At 46.5% G+C, this 18425-nt stretch overlaps 1 protein-coding gene across 1 annotated transcript in view; it reads right to left on the bottom strand.

Moving 5' to 3' along the window:
* PIK3CD (phosphatidylinositol-4,5-bisphosphate 3-kinase catalytic subunit delta) overlaps positions 1–18425 on the bottom strand; it is a 75950-nt gene that overhangs the window by 8003 nt on the left and 49522 nt on the right. The window contains exons 12-21 of the mRNA XM_032962238.2: positions 17842–18027; positions 15384–15505; positions 13455–13598; positions 12796–12895; positions 10285–10466; positions 8987–9093; positions 7350–7428; positions 5059–5226; positions 2797–2920; positions 264–409 (exon numbers count right to left, since the gene is read on the bottom strand). Of these exons, the coding sequence (XP_032818129.1) occupies positions 264–409; positions 2797–2920; positions 5059–5226; positions 7350–7428; positions 8987–9093; positions 10285–10466; positions 12796–12895; positions 13455–13598; positions 15384–15505; positions 17842–18027 (1358 nt within the window). The remainder of the gene's footprint in view (positions 1–263; positions 410–2796; positions 2921–5058; positions 5227–7349; positions 7429–8986; positions 9094–10284; positions 10467–12795; positions 12896–13454; positions 13599–15383; positions 15506–17841; positions 18028–18425) is intronic.

The following is an 18425-nucleotide window of genomic DNA, read 5'->3' as shown; positions in this document are numbered from 1 at the left end:
TACAAGGCCAAACAAATGTGCCACTACATCGCGATTAAAACTCTGCACGCCTCACCGGGAATATAGGCATCCCGTTGGAACGAAACGTGCGGCAAAAAGTACAATTACGATAAAAAAAAATTGTATCCACTTAGCCAGGAAACCATCGACGAGTCTCAAGACGTTTCCTAAAACGTCTTGCTCCACGACGTACTGAACGATTGATTTGTTTTTGTTAATGCGCATTTTGGAAGCTAGGGCTGCAGCTACGTTGGAAGGCTCACCGGTCGAACTTTTCACTGTTGGTGGTCTTCCCCTCCTGGATGACGTGCACGAAGTCGTACGTGAGGATGAACGGCACCCGCTCGCGCTTGATGCCGAACTTGCTCTTGAAGTTTCCCAGGAAGTGGCCAAAGTCGATGTGGAAGAGCTGTGAGCAGCCAGACGAAAAGGGGCCATTGCACGATTTAAATATTCTGCTCGTATAAAATTGTCCAATGTAACCAAGGTCACGTTCGTGACTCAGCAGGGCTATATTGCATATCCTAGATAAATAAAGGATAGCATTACTGTTACTACTTTATCGCAAGTGAACAGGTATTCCCCAACAGGACTGTCAAACACATCAAATGACACTAAACATGGTGGGTAAAGTTACATATTTTGAACAGAACGTTATGGTCATCATGTAGTTGCTCATGAATAACAGCCGTAGAGTAGTTACTGCGCTACACTATAAACCTCGTGACCCATGTTCAATTCCCAACCCAGCCATGGCTAACGTCAGCGGCAAGGGATATTGGATCCGGCTCTTGCCCCTTCACCAACTCACACTGTCCAAGCATGGTGAAGTATGGTGAAACAATCGCAATGACCCACATAGTATGAGGAGCCCTTCATCCAGCAGTGTATTGATAATGGGATATTAATCATTACAGTAAAACCTCAGTTTAACAGACATCCATTCAATGGATCTCTGATTTAACGGACAAAGTCTGCTGAATCAAGAGTTTTGTCCGAAGATCAGAGAACAAACGGACTTTGCCCCAAGCAACAGACTCAGTCCGTTAATGGGGAAACTAGTCCAGTCAATACTCGCTTCTGTCTCCTCTGACTCGAAATAATATATTCTGGGTCACCACTATCGATCATGGCAATGTATGGATTATTCAGGCTCTCTCGACTTCTCCCATACTTGGTAAGTGTTATACAGTAGTGAACAGTTGTTTATCTAGGTGTAAACTTTATGAATGTTGTTGCCAAAAATGACGTTGGCAATGGGTGTGCATTTGAAGAAAGTGTGAATGTACAGTACTGTATTAGTATTAATACTGTAATGTATGACTATTATTAACTAGCCTTTTACCCGTCCAAGGACGGGTGTATTGCAGTAAATCTGAAACTTGCAAGCGAAAAGCAGACCGTGACGTGATATTAATTGCATCAATTCGTGTACAATTTGTAAGGCCGCGGTGACACAGAGTTATTTCATGTTAATGTTATAATCCCTTGTTCATCATGACGTGCTTTTTACTTCGATGTCTCAACAGCGTCACGGAGATCACGTGACGTGAGGGTTCTGCCGTTGTAGTGAGGGTTGTAAGTTTGACGCCGAGGAGGGGGGAGGAGGCGCCTCGGCTCATGTGGAGTGACGTCAGCCGCTAATTATTATGAATGGGGGGGGGGGCTGATGGACGTGGAGTGACGTCACGAGCGTTGCATTCTTGACTCATTATAGTAGGTAATAATGGAGTGGCCATTTGGAGGACGTCACCTGCTCATGATTATTAATTTATTAATGAGGGGGGCTGTTCGATGTGGAGTGACATCACTTGCTCATGATTATTAGTGAGGGGGGGGGGGGGAGTACTCCATATTGAAAGACGTCACCCGCTCATGATTATTAATGAGGGGGGCTGGTCAATGTGGAGTGACGTCACAAGCGTTAAGGACAGACATTCCTCGGTGATTATAGTAGGTATGTACAGGTATTATTACATTATTATTGTGTAGCTTTTTTATTATTATGAAGAGCATTACAATATTTTATAATCATCATTACTGAACTATCAGTAAGTAGTTTGTGTGTGGTAGGGTGTGATTTAGTGCTCAAAATAGGTAATTTGGTCATTGACTGACAATCGGATTCTACGGACACTCCTTTGTTAGTCCATTAAACCGAGGGTTCACTCTCTATTGCGATTTACTAGATTTCTGAATTTTGGTCTCACTAACCCTGTGACTCTTTCCGTAAACATATTCAGATTATATTTCCTCTGGGAACACGGCCATAATTAGAAATCAGTCAGTCAGTAATAGTAAGTGCAAAGTATGTAAGTGAAACTAAACTAGAAACTAAACTCTTTTTATTTTACCAGGTAAAGCCCACTGAACTAGATAGCTCTTTTTCAGAAGCGACCTGGCCACAAATGATAGCTCAACCAAGTGGCTTATCAAGTGGAATGTATAGCAGTCAAATATTCTAAACATGGAGGAAAAACTGGAGGACCCAGAGAAAAATCCACGCGACCACGGGGAGAACATGCAAACTCCAAATATATACAGGCGTCGTGGTCGGGATCTAACTCACGAGGTCCTGTATACCAGGCGAGGTAGTTAACATCTCGCCACGGCAGCGTGGTTGGTATTGACCCTGTTGCAATAAATTAAACAGAGCTGCCCTGACTGCCTTCCCGCCCGTCTCTTTGTGGCGCAGCACCCAGGCTCCTCCATCCCCTGAGCCCCGATCAAGTTGCACTGCCTACACCCTCGATAGCCAAGCCACTGGTGTGTTACACTACCCAATCAGAAACTCACCTGCCCCGTTTCCCTAATCATGATGTTGTCGCTGTGCCGGTCTCCTATGCCCAGCACGTATGTTGCCACGCAGTAGCCGGCACAAGAGAGGGTGAACTCCTCTATAGCCCTCTCCAGAGCATCCCTGTGCCAACACACAACAGAACGAGACTCTCAGGATGAACAAAATCGACTGCTGCTTCTCATTGAGCTACTAAGGTGAGATTTAATTTATACGTCACAAGGCACGGAAACCTCCTCGCTGATTTCCTGCAGTCAAGAAGACCGTGGTGTCACATCAGTGAGCACCGCTGGTTAATTACATCACAGGTGCTACTTCTGAATTGAATTCGACTCAATTATCTTACTCGAGACCAGGGGTGGGGGCACCTACGGCCTGCGACTTTATCTCACAGGTCCTGTGGACACATGAGGCTCACCACTGATGAACGGTCCTCAAACCAAATGTTTTAGACCTGGTAATAACTCTGTTTCGTAATTTTAGCAAGCTAACGCGCTTAGTTTTCTGCAAGGACCTCTTGCAGTGACACAAGGGAACGAGCTGCGAGTGTGTGTGTGTGTGAATACGTAGTTGCCCGCAATATATATTTGAAAGCCATATTCGTCCCTCGGTGAGGACAAGGTTCCCTATCCCTCCTGTATACTGTGCTACCATGCAATACAAATGGTGTTTTCCTCACTGTCTATCATAATTTATACGTATAGATTTTAGTCCTCACTGCAGGACAAGGCCAAATTACAAAATCGATATGATGCTTTCCATGTGCAATCATCAATAACTGGACAAAAATCCATCAACTCTCTACGTTTGAGTAATTGGTCTAGGGGCAGATATCCAGTTGTGAAACCAGGATCTCAGCGGTGGTGCCTTATTACTCAGGACAGGGCAATGATGAGCCCAGCCAACACACACACACACACACGTGTCATTTAACTATATTCTCACAACAGGCATAGAGGGGTACTTTGTTTGTATGCATACGTGAGTAGTGTGTTGGTTATGAATCTACTTTTTCTTGTGTGCTGCCACCAAAGTTATATAATGATCCAATGTCACACTCATGATGATGACGATTACATGGCCTGGTCTGTAATGCTGGCCAGATACTTCATAGCGCACGGCCTCTTTCATAAGCATTGTGCACTTTCAGATGCGCTTCTGGGGCCGTCTGGAATGCTCTTTCTTCCAATGTTAGGAAGCCACTGCAGCTATGTACTTTTAAATCTCGATTGCAAACTCATTTCTTTATAACTGCATTTTTGTGTTTAGTATGTTGTCCTTCCCCCGCACCTCCGATTAACACGGTCGGCTACGTACGGTGCGAAAAAAGTTCAACATACATACATACATGTGTCGCTTAGTGGCCCCACTTCCGCACTTGGGACTCATGAACTGCCCGCTCCGGTTTGAAGGAGATTCAAAGTCGTGTAGGTCAAACAATCGTTTCTCTGCACCAGCGGTGGAGGTGTTCGTCAACGTCGATGTACGTTGTGACGTCCTTGGTTATCGGCCCAATGAGTGATCATTGACAGCGTTTTCCTCAACAGCACCAGCAGACTAAAAAGTAGGCATGTGATGAGCCACCACCGTTGCATTGATTGACATTGCCTCGTGTGCTCTCTCACAACGCATGCACCGAATTTGAAGAGTATTTTTTTTTTTACGATTTAAACCAATTACATGAAAATTATATGCTAGTACCTTTATGATAAAGGTGGGGGAAATAAAGCTGTACATTTAAGGCAAAACAAATAATGATAAACAATACAAAACTCATAGACCAATTGATGCGAGGGAACCCATCGCAATAAAATAAAAGTTCTGGCTTTAAAAAAAAAATTACTTCCAAAAACACAAAAATGTGTAAAAAGCACACAGCAGAGGCTGTCTGTGCACGCATTTCCCTCAAGAAGCGCAAGGACAAGGGGACCACAATGCACTTCTTCAGGAAGCACTGATGGTTTATGCACAAGTGCAGAGTCTGCGTGCTTTTCGCACATTTGTGCACTCTCAAAAATCCCCTGAAAGCCTTTAACAGACTGTTTGGGGCAAGAGCACCTATGAAGGCAGCAACAGCACGCAAAGAGGTGGGTGGCCACCGCACCAGGTACTCATTTTGAGGCTGAGCCGACCTATGGACGGTTCAGATAATCGTCACTGGTGTTGGCCGTGAGCAGGAATCGAACTCGGGCCGCCGGGTTCATAGAGCAGCGTGGCGCTAACCGCTGTGTGTGCGCGCACACCGCACACATGGCACACACCCGGGGTTCTTGGCTTTGAGCCAATTGAGCAGTGCGTCCTTGTTGAAGGCGGCGGTGGCCGCGATGTTGCTCTTGTCCAGCTGGATGTTGGCGATGGTTTCGGCGCGTCGCACCATCTCAATGAGGCCCGTCTTGTCGCCCGTTGACAGGCACCCGTAAGGGACAATCCTGCGGTGTGGGGGAGAGGGCAAGTGTTTGAGAGGACAAAAGTTAATTAATCAATGGCAGAGCAAATTACGAGGACAGACTGGCTTTCACCGCAGTAGCACACCCTATGATAGGGATATAATGGTAACGTAGTGCAAGGATAATTACCGGAATAATAAAAATGGATAAAGGTGGATCATTTGGTAGACAATGCAAGCTTGTCTTCTACAATGTCACATGGTGTGATTGACGATCAGTATTAGCCCTGCTTCAATGTTCACCTGCCTAAATGTAACTTTCCTTCGAGATGGATGGTTAAAGTTATTGTGAGTGGTGACGTGTACACATATATCCCGTATTTGAAGGTCAGCAACGCACTAGAAAATGCTGGATTTTGAGAAATAAAAGACATAAACATAAGTGGTGAAAGTATTAACTGACAATGTAGCAAATATAACAATTCCCACAGTTAATGGGAAAAAGAAGGTTTAGCAAGCGATTAAAGAGCTTAATAAAAAAGGCTGCAAAGTTGGGTTAAAAAAATAATCATGACCAAAAATAAATGTCGTACACAACAGGTTTGCCCAACAAGAGGAAAACATTGTTGGAGGGACATAACTGGAGAGCACAATGGAGTGTGCACACCTACGGCAACTCGTGAAGGCGGAGCGGGAACGAAGACGTGACTTGAAGAGGTGAGCGAGAGCAAGTTGGAGTGCTCTTTGTAAATTGAAATATGGAGTTTGACAGAGAACATGGAACATGAGCTGAAGAGTCAACATGCGTTGGCTGCTCGAAATCGGAACACTAAGAACGCCAATCTGCGACAGTTTTTTTTATTGTGGACAAGTGGGCTTGGGCAGGACTTTGTTTGAAGGGATCATGGACGATGCACGAGACTGGTGACAGAATGTCCACCGTGGAGATGGAGCAATGAGATCAGCTCGCACACACGAGCGAGGCGGACTGTGGTATGGCAGCACCCTGAACGATAGTGATGACATGGGTGAGGCATTATTCCATCATTGGATAGATGACTGATGATGATGATGATGAATGTATGCATGGGCAGTGCTCATGCCAATGTAAGCAGAAAGACAATCTTCTGAAGGATATTTGGCAAGAATTCCATATTAGCCAACCTGGTTTGCGGAGATGGAATTTTAATTACACTTTATCGTCCACAAAAAGGAATGTACATTCCGTCCATGCAATTAAGACAGAGGTCCCGATAAACACATTCTCCAATGTGTTTAATACAAAAAAAATAACCGCTTTGTCTCATCATTTCCCATATTCCGATTGGCTAGAGGCTGGCCGTGGGAGAGCGGGAGTGTGGGAGGCTGGAGCAAGGGTGGGAGCTGAGGGGGGAGGGGGCGAGGAAGTGGGGGAAGGGGCAGGGAGGGGGGGACAGGCAGTGGGAGTGCGCTAGGGGAGTCAGGATACCGCTCATTCACTCGTGCATTTATACAGGAACACTGTTGAATATGGAAAATTTAATTTAAATATAACAGCTAAAATGTATTTAATAATTTCCGTGAGAATCCAAATTTCATGAGCGCATTCCACAACATTTGAACTCCACTGTGATTTTTGTTGCGAATGGAAAACAAAGAACACGGGCAAGTATACTCCCAATTCAAAGGTGTAATTTTAGTGCCTCACTACTCGGAGAGAAAATTAAGATTTTAAAACAAGAGAGAAAGTTAATGTGATGGCATAAAACTCTCATTAAAATTCTCACTGCCGATGCTTAACCGCACGAACATTATAATCAAGCTGGAGAGAGAGGAGCTTGGATGAAAGTCCATGTGGAAAATCAATGAAACCATGGCTTCGTATCACTGCTAATAAATAAAAAGAATTCCTTGTTGATTTTGTGTTGCTTCATGATGTATAGTTGCGCAATATTATCTTGTTACGAACAACTTTTGGTACGAACAACTTTTAGCGTGGCCTTTTAAGCTACATTATTACTTGGGGGGGGGGGGGCAGGGGTCCACATTAGTTTGGGGCATTTCCAATCGGTGCTGGCTCAAGCTCTCAGTGACATTACATGGTGCGACAAAGACGGTGGCAATGGCACAGTGGGGGCCAGTCACAGGAGAGCTGGGGTAATCTGAACACCGCTCGTGTTTTCTCACCTGAGGTCAAGGCCCTGCTGTTTCCACATGTTGTCCATCAGCTTCAGCATCTGCAAAGTCAGCATGTCCTGCCGTAGGTCTGCGTGTCACGGTGAACGTTGGTTGTTTATCAGTGGGGGGGGGGGGGTAAACAACGGTCATGCATAATTTGGCATTTTATTTTATAATTAAACCTCCTCACCCTTGCCTCCACTAATCCTCAGCGGCATCACGGTACGTTACAAAGTTTATTATGACTTTGTAGCGTACCGTGATGTAATAACTTATTAACTGTACCGTGATGCAATAATAATATTATTCTTGCAGAAGTATTTTACAACGTCAATGAGCACGTAAGTTAGTGATGCTCAATTGTTCCAGGAATGCCTCGACGAGCCTCAAGACTCTTTTGCGGTACGACACTGCGTCGTGACGTTCAGCAACAATCCATTCCACCGAGTGTTTTGCATGCGGGAGGAAAGGGAGTATCCAGAGAGAATGAATGGCTATGAGGAAATGACAAAGGTCTGCATAGGCAGGATCACGGACCTACTTGCTGTGCTGTCATCTCCTGGCCGCCTTGCTGCCGAAAATGTCCTTGTCTAGCTCTTCTGCTACTCTGTGTCTATTACTTTCTTTGTTGCATTCCCAGTGTGGCCGTTCCATTTTTGCAAGTGATTTTTTCTCTCTCTCTAAATATTAGTTTCACTTCGGCCTTGATTTTTGGGAGCTTAGATGACCGCATCACTTTCCACTGAGGCGAAAATAGCGGCCTCTAGTGGTTGGAGGGGATCACGTGAACCAATTAAGTGCAACATATATAACGAGTTTTAAAACATCTCTTTTTACGCTCAAGATTCGACGCACGTATAATGAGCTTTAGAACCAACATTATTGGATGAATCAATGCACCGGTACAGACATAGCGAACTGCATGAGCCCGAATTCAAAAGCAAAGACATGAGTGTATACCCAAGGTAAGAACTAAACCGACATGAGGGTCAGTAAAAGTGTGGCCAGCAGAGGTTAAAGCAGCAAGATCCATTGCTGTAGTTTACTTTTATGCACACATATCTATGCTCCCCCCCCTCCAACCTCCATCAACCAGAAGCCACATGGTATGGAGATGCCTCAACCCAGCAGTGGATGGCAAAATGGCAGTGCATGTGTCGTGTAATAACAAGGGCTGCTGACGGGAAGGGGTACTGACAGCACGTCAGCATGAGGAGATCAAAAGCAAAGCTCAGGACAGGGGCCCATCTGGAAGCCGAGAACCCGCTAGTAGGTTCTAGAAGGGGGGCGCGTGGCTAGGGCGGGGCGGGGCGGATAAAAGGAGGCCCGGGACGAGGGTTCGGGGCTGTTGCTGGGAGTGGACCCCCCTCGCCGTGTCCCTGTCCGTCACTTTCGTCGCCGCCGTCTCGACCACCTGAAGACGCCGCTTGCTCGCCAGCTTGTCAACTGTACTAGCTAGGCAGTGCCGTCAAGAGATGCATGTGTGACTGGCGTGTAAGCACGCAGGGCGTCTGTAGTTCCCCGACGTAGACGTGTAGGAATAAAAGAAGGTGTCTTGAGAACCTCGTCTCGGAGTGAGTCACTACACATGTACAAAATGATGGCAGAGAATTTAACTGCGAAAGAAGCCAATGCGAGCCATTCACCGTCTCCATTTTTGAAGATGGCGCCTGTGGGCTCAAGCCCTTCTTCGTCCGAGTAAACCATCCACAGAGGTTTCATTTTCGAGTTCATGAACTTGCACTTCTCCACACTGCACGCACGCACACACACACACACATGCAAGCAGCACCACCACGTGCACGGTGAGTACGGATGGGAATCTTACTTAAGAGCACGCTTAAAATTAGCACGCCTTTTCGGTGCGAGGCTCACAAATATAAATGCTAATTTCACCGCGGGTTGACGCACAGTCGTGAAACACAACGTGGAACCCGCATGCCCAACCGAGTTTCTGACCTCTCACAGCATGGACACTTTTGCGAGTGGCTACACATTTTCGGAGCATTAAGAAGAGCAGCAGTAGGCACAACACAACTTGTTAACCATCCCTACAGGGTTGGTAAATGTAATACTATCTAGTGGGGCTACATCGGTATGCTAGGAATGTAACGGTCCATGCCATATGAATATGAATCCCATTATGGATTCAGGACTGGCAACAGGGAAAAGTTAAATAATTTACTCAAACAAGCTTAGAGCCAAATTGACTTGACACATCAATTAGGTTACAGAACCAATAACCACCTGTCGAGAAATGATATCTTCATTATCCAAGCGATCAAATTACCTGCAACTGCTATCTTTTAAAAATAACTTTTCCCCCCCACTACGTGGATGTACATACGAATACAATAAGTAGGGAAATTGATTACCTTCATATATATATCTGCCGCTCCACGCAAAAAAGAGAATATTTTACACTTCTTGTGAACTGCACGGCCTTTTTGGAGTATGTCATTTCGGCAGTGATTCGATAAAAGAAAACTCTGGATTGGTTTTGACAGTGTTTCTCAGCAGCAGTCAGGCTTGATTAAACCATTGCTGGTGACTACCAGATGTGATAGGTAAAAATCCTCTCTTCAAGATATGGGTCCTAGTCCTATACTGATTGATTGGCTGTCTAACCCAATGGGTCTGCCATAGCATAACTGCATTCCAAACAAAGCAACCCCCAAAAAATATATAACATGACATTTCAGGCAATGGCCCATCTTTATATTAAAAGGACCTCTTCGATGAGAAGAGCCATTACACAAAACATCGCCAATTGTATATTTTCCCCTCTTAAGGGCACACAGTGTTATTGACGAATGTGTCGAGTGTTTGTTATCTGTGCTCGTGCACCACCGGCACGGTTGGCTACGTATTGTGCGAAAAAAGTTCAACACACACACACGGCGGGTATCACAAAGAGCACGCGTTCAATATGCGAGATGCTCACTTGAGCTGGCTGAGGATGACGCAGGGCTTGAGCGGAGACTGCAGTCCCGTGAGCGCCTCCGTGTAGGACGTCTGCCGCAGGGAGGCGTGCATCGCGTCGATCACCTTCGCCTTGTTGTTCGACTTCATGGAACTGCTCTTGACCAGGTCATTGATGGCCCTCATCTTGGTGAGCGCCTCGCACTGCGGGAGTTGGGGGGGGGGGGGGGGGGAGCCAGGGAGCACGCCGAGGTCAGCCGTCACATCCCCAGCTATGCCGGGTGGTTTTTTTTTTACCTACAGCGTAGATTGAGTTTCCAGCTATCAACCCTGGCAACTTTGTCACGGTGGCCGGGTGGCTCAATGGGGCGCCGTGGTGGCGAGACGTTAACTACCTCGCTTGGTATGCAGGAGATCGTGGGTTCGATCCCGACCCTGTATATTTGGAATTTGTAAGTTCTTCCCGTGGCCGCGTGGATTTTTCTCCGGGTCCTCCGGTTTTTTCTCTCTACATTGATAAATATGCGTTTAGAGTATTTGGCTGCTATAAATGTCCACACAATAAACCACTTCGTTGTGGCCAGTTCGCTTCTGAAAAAGAGCGATATAGCTCGGTGAGCCTTACCTGGTAAAATAAAAAAGCTTGGTTTTAGGTCAAAGCACCACGCTGGCATCAGAGAGATCGTGAGTTAAAAACTAAACCCCTGAATGTTTGAAAAGTCCCAGACCACTGTTCATGGAAGCAGGCCAACGTGCAGCAATGCCAAGACGAATATTACGACCTCTGATTAAACTGGTTTCTCAAGGAGAAAATCTTGAAGGTCTGCGCCCGGTCACCAATGACTGCACAAAACATTCACGTTCTGTTTTGTGACGCACTTACTTTGGCAAAATTTCAGCTCTGAGAATGAATCGAATAAGATTGGTTTGGTAATGGGGATTGTTTAACCATACTTCATTCTTGACCGTGCCCGCAGCAATAATTCAGGCATCACTCGCCACTGATGTTATAGCTGCAGCCATGAAATCAATTAAGCTCATTGGATTTATAGCACAGTAAGTGCGCTAAGCACTGTGCCACCGCTCCAGCCCAGTAAAATTATACATGCCATATAAATCTCAATATCTTTGTATAAAACCGCTTTCATAAATAGCCTCTCATCCCGAAATTCCCCCACCCAAACTGCAATGTGCTGGTATAGCTCATAACTCAATGATCCCCTTGAGTAGTGTCTAGATGGCCAGGCGGGTTTGGTTCCGACTGGTAGGTTAAAAACCGGTTACGGGGCACTTGATGCTTCTACTACTCCATCGTTTGTGAAAACAGTTTAGGAATTTCATTTGTACGAAGTGCATTTAATCACTGCCTCTCGTCAGGATGTTACTTTGATACTGCAAAAGTTTTCCTCTGAAACACAAGGCTAGGTTTCTACTCAAAGCTGATGGGGGAGGGCAATGAAGAAGTGTTTTTTGTTGCAAAGCACCACGTGGTACAGATGAATGGAATGGAAAGTTACATCAGCCAAGACCTTGTCTGCAGCGCAATTGAATCCTTGATTCAAAGCGATACCAAGGGCTAACCACTTGGTGCTTCAATTAATGCTTCAAAGCACTCCAAAACACTTCACGCGATTCGTTTCTTCTCGCCAAACTTAAAAATGCGGGTGGCATCCCCTCATTCAATCACCGCCTCAAAATGCACGCAAGCAACTCCCGACTGCAAAACCATCTCAGGCGCGCCGGCGGTTTGGCGAGAAAATTGAGCACGGGCGCCAACTCGCGTTGCTCACCATCCCACGTGGCAATTGAGGCCAGCAGGGCTAATACGAATTGCCTGGAAGTCGTATAAATCACTCCATTAACGCTACTGATGGCGCGCACATACACACACACACGCACACGCGGGCACACCTGTGGGGAAATCAATAGCAAGCGTTCGTGGTGACCGCAATGCAATCTCTGCTTTGACCCCACGACAGGAGCTGCTAGAACTACTGCGGTTTTCACGGTAGCGCTGTAAAGCTCGGCATGACGTCCAACGGTTCCCCCCACCCCCCCCCCCCCCCCACGAGCGGGGGAGATTCTAAGGGGAAGCGAATGTTCAGTTCCCGTTAAGCTACTGACTGTTTGGTTCCTATTCGGCTACTGTGTATATTGATTTCCTGCTCCTGAAGAAGCTCCAAGCGTGCACAGCGAAAACATCGGACATCGTGCCACACAAGAATCTGTACTCAATCTGAAGGTAGTCTGCCCGAGTCCATTTGCGCTCCATGGAATTACGTGTGCAATATCTTCAATTCGTCGTGACGCAGAGTCGTTACTATTCCCGTGCTGATTTGTACGTGATTTACTTGATTCATTTTGGTGACCCATGTGCTGACTCTTGCAAATGAGGCTCTATTCTGCTTTCTTGAGTTTTCACACAATTAAACGAAATAAACTTGAACAGCGCGCAGTGCAACTCTAAAAAAAACACATGGCGGATGCTGGCGGCTGCCAGCAGCCGGGGGAGGTGAAGTGCGGACGACCCCACCTGCTTCATCAGCGAGCGCACGTGTGCGATGCTTCCGCGGCAGTATGCTTCCAGCATGAGGCCGAACTGCAGCGACACGGCCGGAACGTGCATCTCTGACCTGCGGCGAGCACGTACACGAGCAACTTAACGACGCGGGCAAAATAACGCGGAAGCGGGCAACCTTGAACGTGACGTCGGAGCGCTCGATTTGCAAGCCGAAGGGGCAACATTTTAATTGAGCCGATCCTCGATTCTTCAGCGAATCGTCGCGCGTATAAAAGTCGCGATTCCACTCAAGAAACGACAAAATAGATTTTATGTTACGGCGAAACGCTGTGGCCTCTACAGTGTGTCATGTGTAGCCATCACATCTGTGGTTCTCGACCCATGGCTGTGCCGCCCCCTCCCTGTTCTTTCAGTCGCGGCACAGGCTGCGGCCTGCATAATGTGCAGGACAATGTTTGAATGTGTGCGGTGAACGTTGAATGTCCACCACTGGCTCAGGAATCCCGACAGAGATAAGTGCCGCATTATTATTTGAACCAGGAGAGAATTTCACTCGTGTCTCAAATGCCATAAAAGTAGCGACAACATATATGTTAAAGCGTAGACACTTAAGACATCTAATACATCATACACGCAGTTAAAATAAGGAATCTTTGATGTGAAATCCTCACCTAAGATGCCAGAAAAGAAAGTGTCCGATGCATCTGTTCGCGAGCGCACGTTCCAGCAGGAATTTAGCCAGGTCGCTGTCCAGGTACGGCTCGTATTTGAGAACCTGGACAAGCTGCAGTAGGTACTGAGAGAGTTCGTCATCGCTGGGAAAAGACACGGAAGAAGGTGTGTGGGCAGAGGATGACACAGGAACAGTAAAAAATAATGTTTCACAAATCACCATTTATGTAATCATTCAGATATTCGTGTCACCGTATTCACAGGTACACAAAATAATGTATGAAAGTTAGGAATTGCTTGGCACTGTTATATTGTGTGCGGGTTATTTGCGCAGCAGGTGTAAATGGTTCATCCGGCAGGGCCTTTATCCAATCGCCAGTTTGCACCAGTTCTCCCCAGATCGCTCTATTTTCGCAACGATTGACTGTGAGTCCGTTAAATATTAAACCTCATCCCCCCCCAATGATTGAAACATCCCACAGCACTAATCAGTGGAGTAGTCCATTGGCGTAGCAATGTCAGGACCAATATTACCACCTGCAATTCCCAAAAGAGGGCACTTCGGCGCACTTCAAATCAGCGCGCGTTACCTCCGTTGAATTATCCACGTTGATTTAAATAGCCCAATAAATGATGCACTCATCTTGCCATGTCTCGTCCTCTACGCTCCCAATCTCTACTTTCCCTCTCTGTGCTTTCTTCGCCCTGCGCCCAGTCACGCTTTGGTTCCTTCTCCCTTTCGCTACCCTTCACTCGAACACACTCCCCTCCTCCTGCATTTAAAACAATCTTCTTCACTGACCTGCTTCCGTTCCTCCCCGAAAACATCCAAACTCTTTTCACTTGCCTATCCTACTGCTACTCCCTGCCCCGGTACCCCAGCTATGACCAGGCCTATCCCAACCTCTGCCCCAACCCTTATTACTACCCCAACCCTTATCACTACACCAATCACTTCCCCTATCACTACCCCAACCCCTATCATTACCCCAACCCTTCCTAAACCACTCCCACCTGTCCTCCTTAGTGTTACAATAACTACACACCACCACTTTTAATAAACCCGCTCTTTATCTTAACCACGAACACATTTCGTACAATTGTATAATTATTCCAAAGCACCTTGCACGAGAGCGCTATATAAATCTATATAAGATAAGATCAGAAATATGCTTGTGTGAGAGCCTGAACATAAACCACGGAGCCATCGCTTATGGGATCGTCTAATGCCACCTTCTGGACTCCAGGCTCACGTGCCTTCCGCTCATCGAACGGCGCGCTACGAATCACAAATGACGACACAAGCATGAAGGGATAACGGGGAAAAAGTGTTCACCAGTCAATTCATAAACTGTGTCAACTGCTATTTTTTGAAGGAACCACAGTGCCACCGAGCGTGATCTCCAACCATAAATGTGTGAAAAAACGAATTGCGAGCCAGTGCTGCTGCTACTGCTGCTGCTGTTGTTGGGGATTATCTGAAAAAAAAAATAACATTTTAGTCCACCATCCTTTATGGGCTTTCCGGACCAATGATTTACAGCAGCATATGTTCACGCAGGCAAAACTTTGGACGATTTCGACTTTCAAAGATACATCGGCAGACTCAGGGCCGCGAAATGAATGCCGCTAACTCGCCAGTTCTGCTCGCCGTGCCGTCTACCACAGAAGCCTCTTGTTTGACGGACTCCATCGACTGTCCTTTAGCATCTCAACAAATTATATTAACAGAGCCAAGAAGGCATTGCAAAGGTCAAGGCAGTAATAAAAAAGATCTGTGATATATATAAAACAAACTTTTAACATTAATAACCGTACTGCAGAGCGCCATGTGGCTTCAAGGTGAATGTGTGCTATGATTATCCTGCTATTTGCAGCACTGTGGGTAAGGGGGGGGGGGGGTGGTGCGTGGTGAGTGGTGGGGGTACCTGAGGTGCTGGAGGCACTTGATGGCGAAGGATCGTACGTAGCGGTCGGCGTGGTTCGAGTCCAGCAGCTCAAGTGCAGTGACTGGCAACAGCTTCGGCCAAATCTGCAGAAGCGCTTGCATCTGACGGGAACAATGATAGCACCTCTGATTAGCGCGGTTGGCTACGTACTCTGCGAAATAAGTTCGACATACATACATACATAGCGCTGCTTTAATGCACTGCCCAAGACAAAGACTGCAGTACACAAATTGATGGACTCTTGGCAGATGTGCCAGGGCCTTTGTCCACATTGCAATGTGTGCTGGTGTGCTTCCACGTGCTGGTGAGCTCAATGAGTAAAGGAATAAAGCACTGCTTCCCCACCCATCGGCTCAAGACAAAGAAGTGTTCCTTCTGGCTGAATAACAGCAATGATGATAACAATCATAATGCAGTAAAACCTTGGATTGCGAGCATAATTCGTTCCGGAAACGTGTTTGTAATCCAAAGCACCCGTATATCAAAGCACTCGTGTGTCAGTTGTGATCACGTGACGCTCGGCAGTACAAAGCGTACACGTACTACTCGTATTGCAAGACCTCGCTCGTTTATCAAATTAATATTTTTTTTTTAATTTTTGCTCGTCTTGAAAAACACTCGCAGACCAAGTTACTCGCAATCCAAGGTTTTAATGTAAAGGTAAAGATGGAGCCCTGACACTGCTGGCTCAAGCCACAGCTGGTGAATGAGCCCCTCTACTGGAGAGGGTATGTGGCCAACTACTTCACGATGACCAGACATGTTGAAAGCAGTGAGAGGACCCACACTTTAACCCACCACACGCAACCTGCCGATCGACGATCGGCAGGTTGCGGTGCACGCATTCATACTGCTGGGTCGACAGAGATGGGTGGGTTTAACTAACTAAATCTAGAATTTAACTAACTTGTCAGATCGAAGTGGCAACCTCGAAATTGCGAGTTCAGCGTCTTCAAAATCTTTTTTTTTTACCAGAAATGCCTCACTTTGCATCAAGGATAATTTTGAACAAAATTCCAACGTGGTTTGTTTGTCCAGTTCCTTTTAGACTATTACTCCACATGGAGGAGGAAATAAAAAATTGCCGTAGAAAACCCACGCACAGCGTTGCGCATAGCGTTGTGCAACAAATCCAACCGCAGATGGAACAAAAATACGCTAAGGGGTTGTCCTCCGCATGGTGCAACACCGGGCTGAAAGAGTTTCTGAAGGACGTTACTTTGTTTCATGACAAGGCTCCAGTGGCAACGTAACTGGAATGTAATCATGCTTCTATTGATTAACCGAAAAAGTTGTATGTTTTGTCGCCGGTTCGCTTGTAACTGGATGAGCAATTCGAAGAAAATATGGGAGAGAAATAAAATCCCCTTTCCAAAAATGCAGGCTTGTTCTTTTTTTAAGTTGGCAAAACCTGACATTGAACAGTGATCGCCATCGGCTCATCAACTGTCGCCTTCGCTGCCATCTGCGAGTCCCAATCGATATTGAGCAAGCAATTCCAGAGAGTACACGGCAGTGCACGTTTGCACAAAGTGAAGGGATAGGGGGTGAGGGACCGCATGCCCACTCATCATCCATCCTTCGTGGAAAATCGGCAGGCAACTAAGGGACACTGCAGTGGTAGGCCTGAGTTAACACCTCAGTGGGATTTGCATTGGTAGGATTTGGATGGTTTAGTTTTATTCGTATGTTTTTGAGTGATTTGTTTGCCTTTCCTGTACTTTGCATGACTATCGTGTTTTTGTATTGTTTGTTGTTGTAACATTCTTACCCGCCCCATCTGTGAAAGAGAGCTTTATAGCTCATTGGATTCTTGGGTATTTCGGTAAAGTCAACTAGATAGGTTCAAAGAAAATAAAAAATAACAGAAAACTACGACGTTGCGATCAACGCAAGCGGTCGTCTCCTGACTTTACCGAAAGATTCAAGAATATTAATTTCTGCAATAACGAAAGCTTTAAGTCAAGATTTAGCGAATCGGATTCTTCCAGTATCAAAATAATTTTCTGATTATGAACCAAGGCTAGCTGGGCGAGAAAAGATCGGACGTCATTAACGCCCAGGTGGATTCCTACGATGAATTCGCGAGATTTGACTCTCACCTGCTGCCCGACATACAAAGACAAAGATCCCCCATATAGCCTTTAACAGACTGTAGGGGCAAGTGCTGTTAGCGAGCACCTATGAAGGCCGGAACGGTGCACGAGGGGGTGGGTGGCCAACACCACGCCCGACCGCCTTTATCTCCCTAGTGGCGATGTTTACACACCGCACCAGGTACTCATTTGAGGCTGAGCCGACCTACGGGAGGCCCGGGACCGGTTCAGATAATCGTCACTGGTGTTGGCCGTGAGCAGGAATCGAACCCGGGTCGCCAGGTTCATAGCGCAGCGCGCTAACCGCTACACTATCGCTCCCCACACACACTCACGCGCACCTGGGTCACGTCCTCGTGTTTGCCCCACTTGGTGGATAGCAGCAGCTTGGGCAGGATCTGCGGCACTTCGCGGCAGTCGAGCCGCAGGAACCACACCAAGTCTTTTTCGTGCTCAAAGAGTGGCGAGTTGGACTCGCGCTCCGAGATCTCGCGTAGCTGCTGCATGTGCGACTTGGAAGCTCGTCCCTGTTACGGCATGAGACGGGAGGGGAGGCGGGGGTGAGGGGAGCGGGGGGTGGCATCAGTCGGAGAGTTCTGAGCGCCAAGAGACCCTGCGAATTTTCCGTTGAGGAGGCGAAAACAGCCGAGCATACGAGCATATTCGAATAAAAAAATACATGCGCGTAGATCGAGTAATATGACATTTTATTTTTGTTACGCGTCGGATTTAAATGTTTACCCTGAATCCGTTTGACACGTCTGCAACTTTTTTGTACAATGAGCAGTTTAAAAGTTATTTGTCCGAGTCAACGCACATCACAGGATATGTATTTTCTCCAATGCTGATTCATGTTTGTGCCGTATTTTCGATTTCTCCCCCAATGCAGTAGTTTTTGCTCTCATTTCAGATTTACTTTGTTGCT

The sequence above is a fragment of the Petromyzon marinus genome, chromosome 28 (assembly GCF_048934315.1).
Source record: "Petromyzon marinus isolate PM22_M1 ecotype Great Lakes invasive population chromosome 28, UKy_Petmar_22M1.pri1.0, whole genome shotgun sequence".
NCBI classification, from domain to species: domain Eukaryota; kingdom Metazoa; phylum Chordata; class Hyperoartia; order Petromyzontiformes; family Petromyzontidae; genus Petromyzon; species Petromyzon marinus.
Note: the sequence above shows the minus strand (reverse complement) of the source record. Positions and strands in the feature narration are given on the sequence as shown.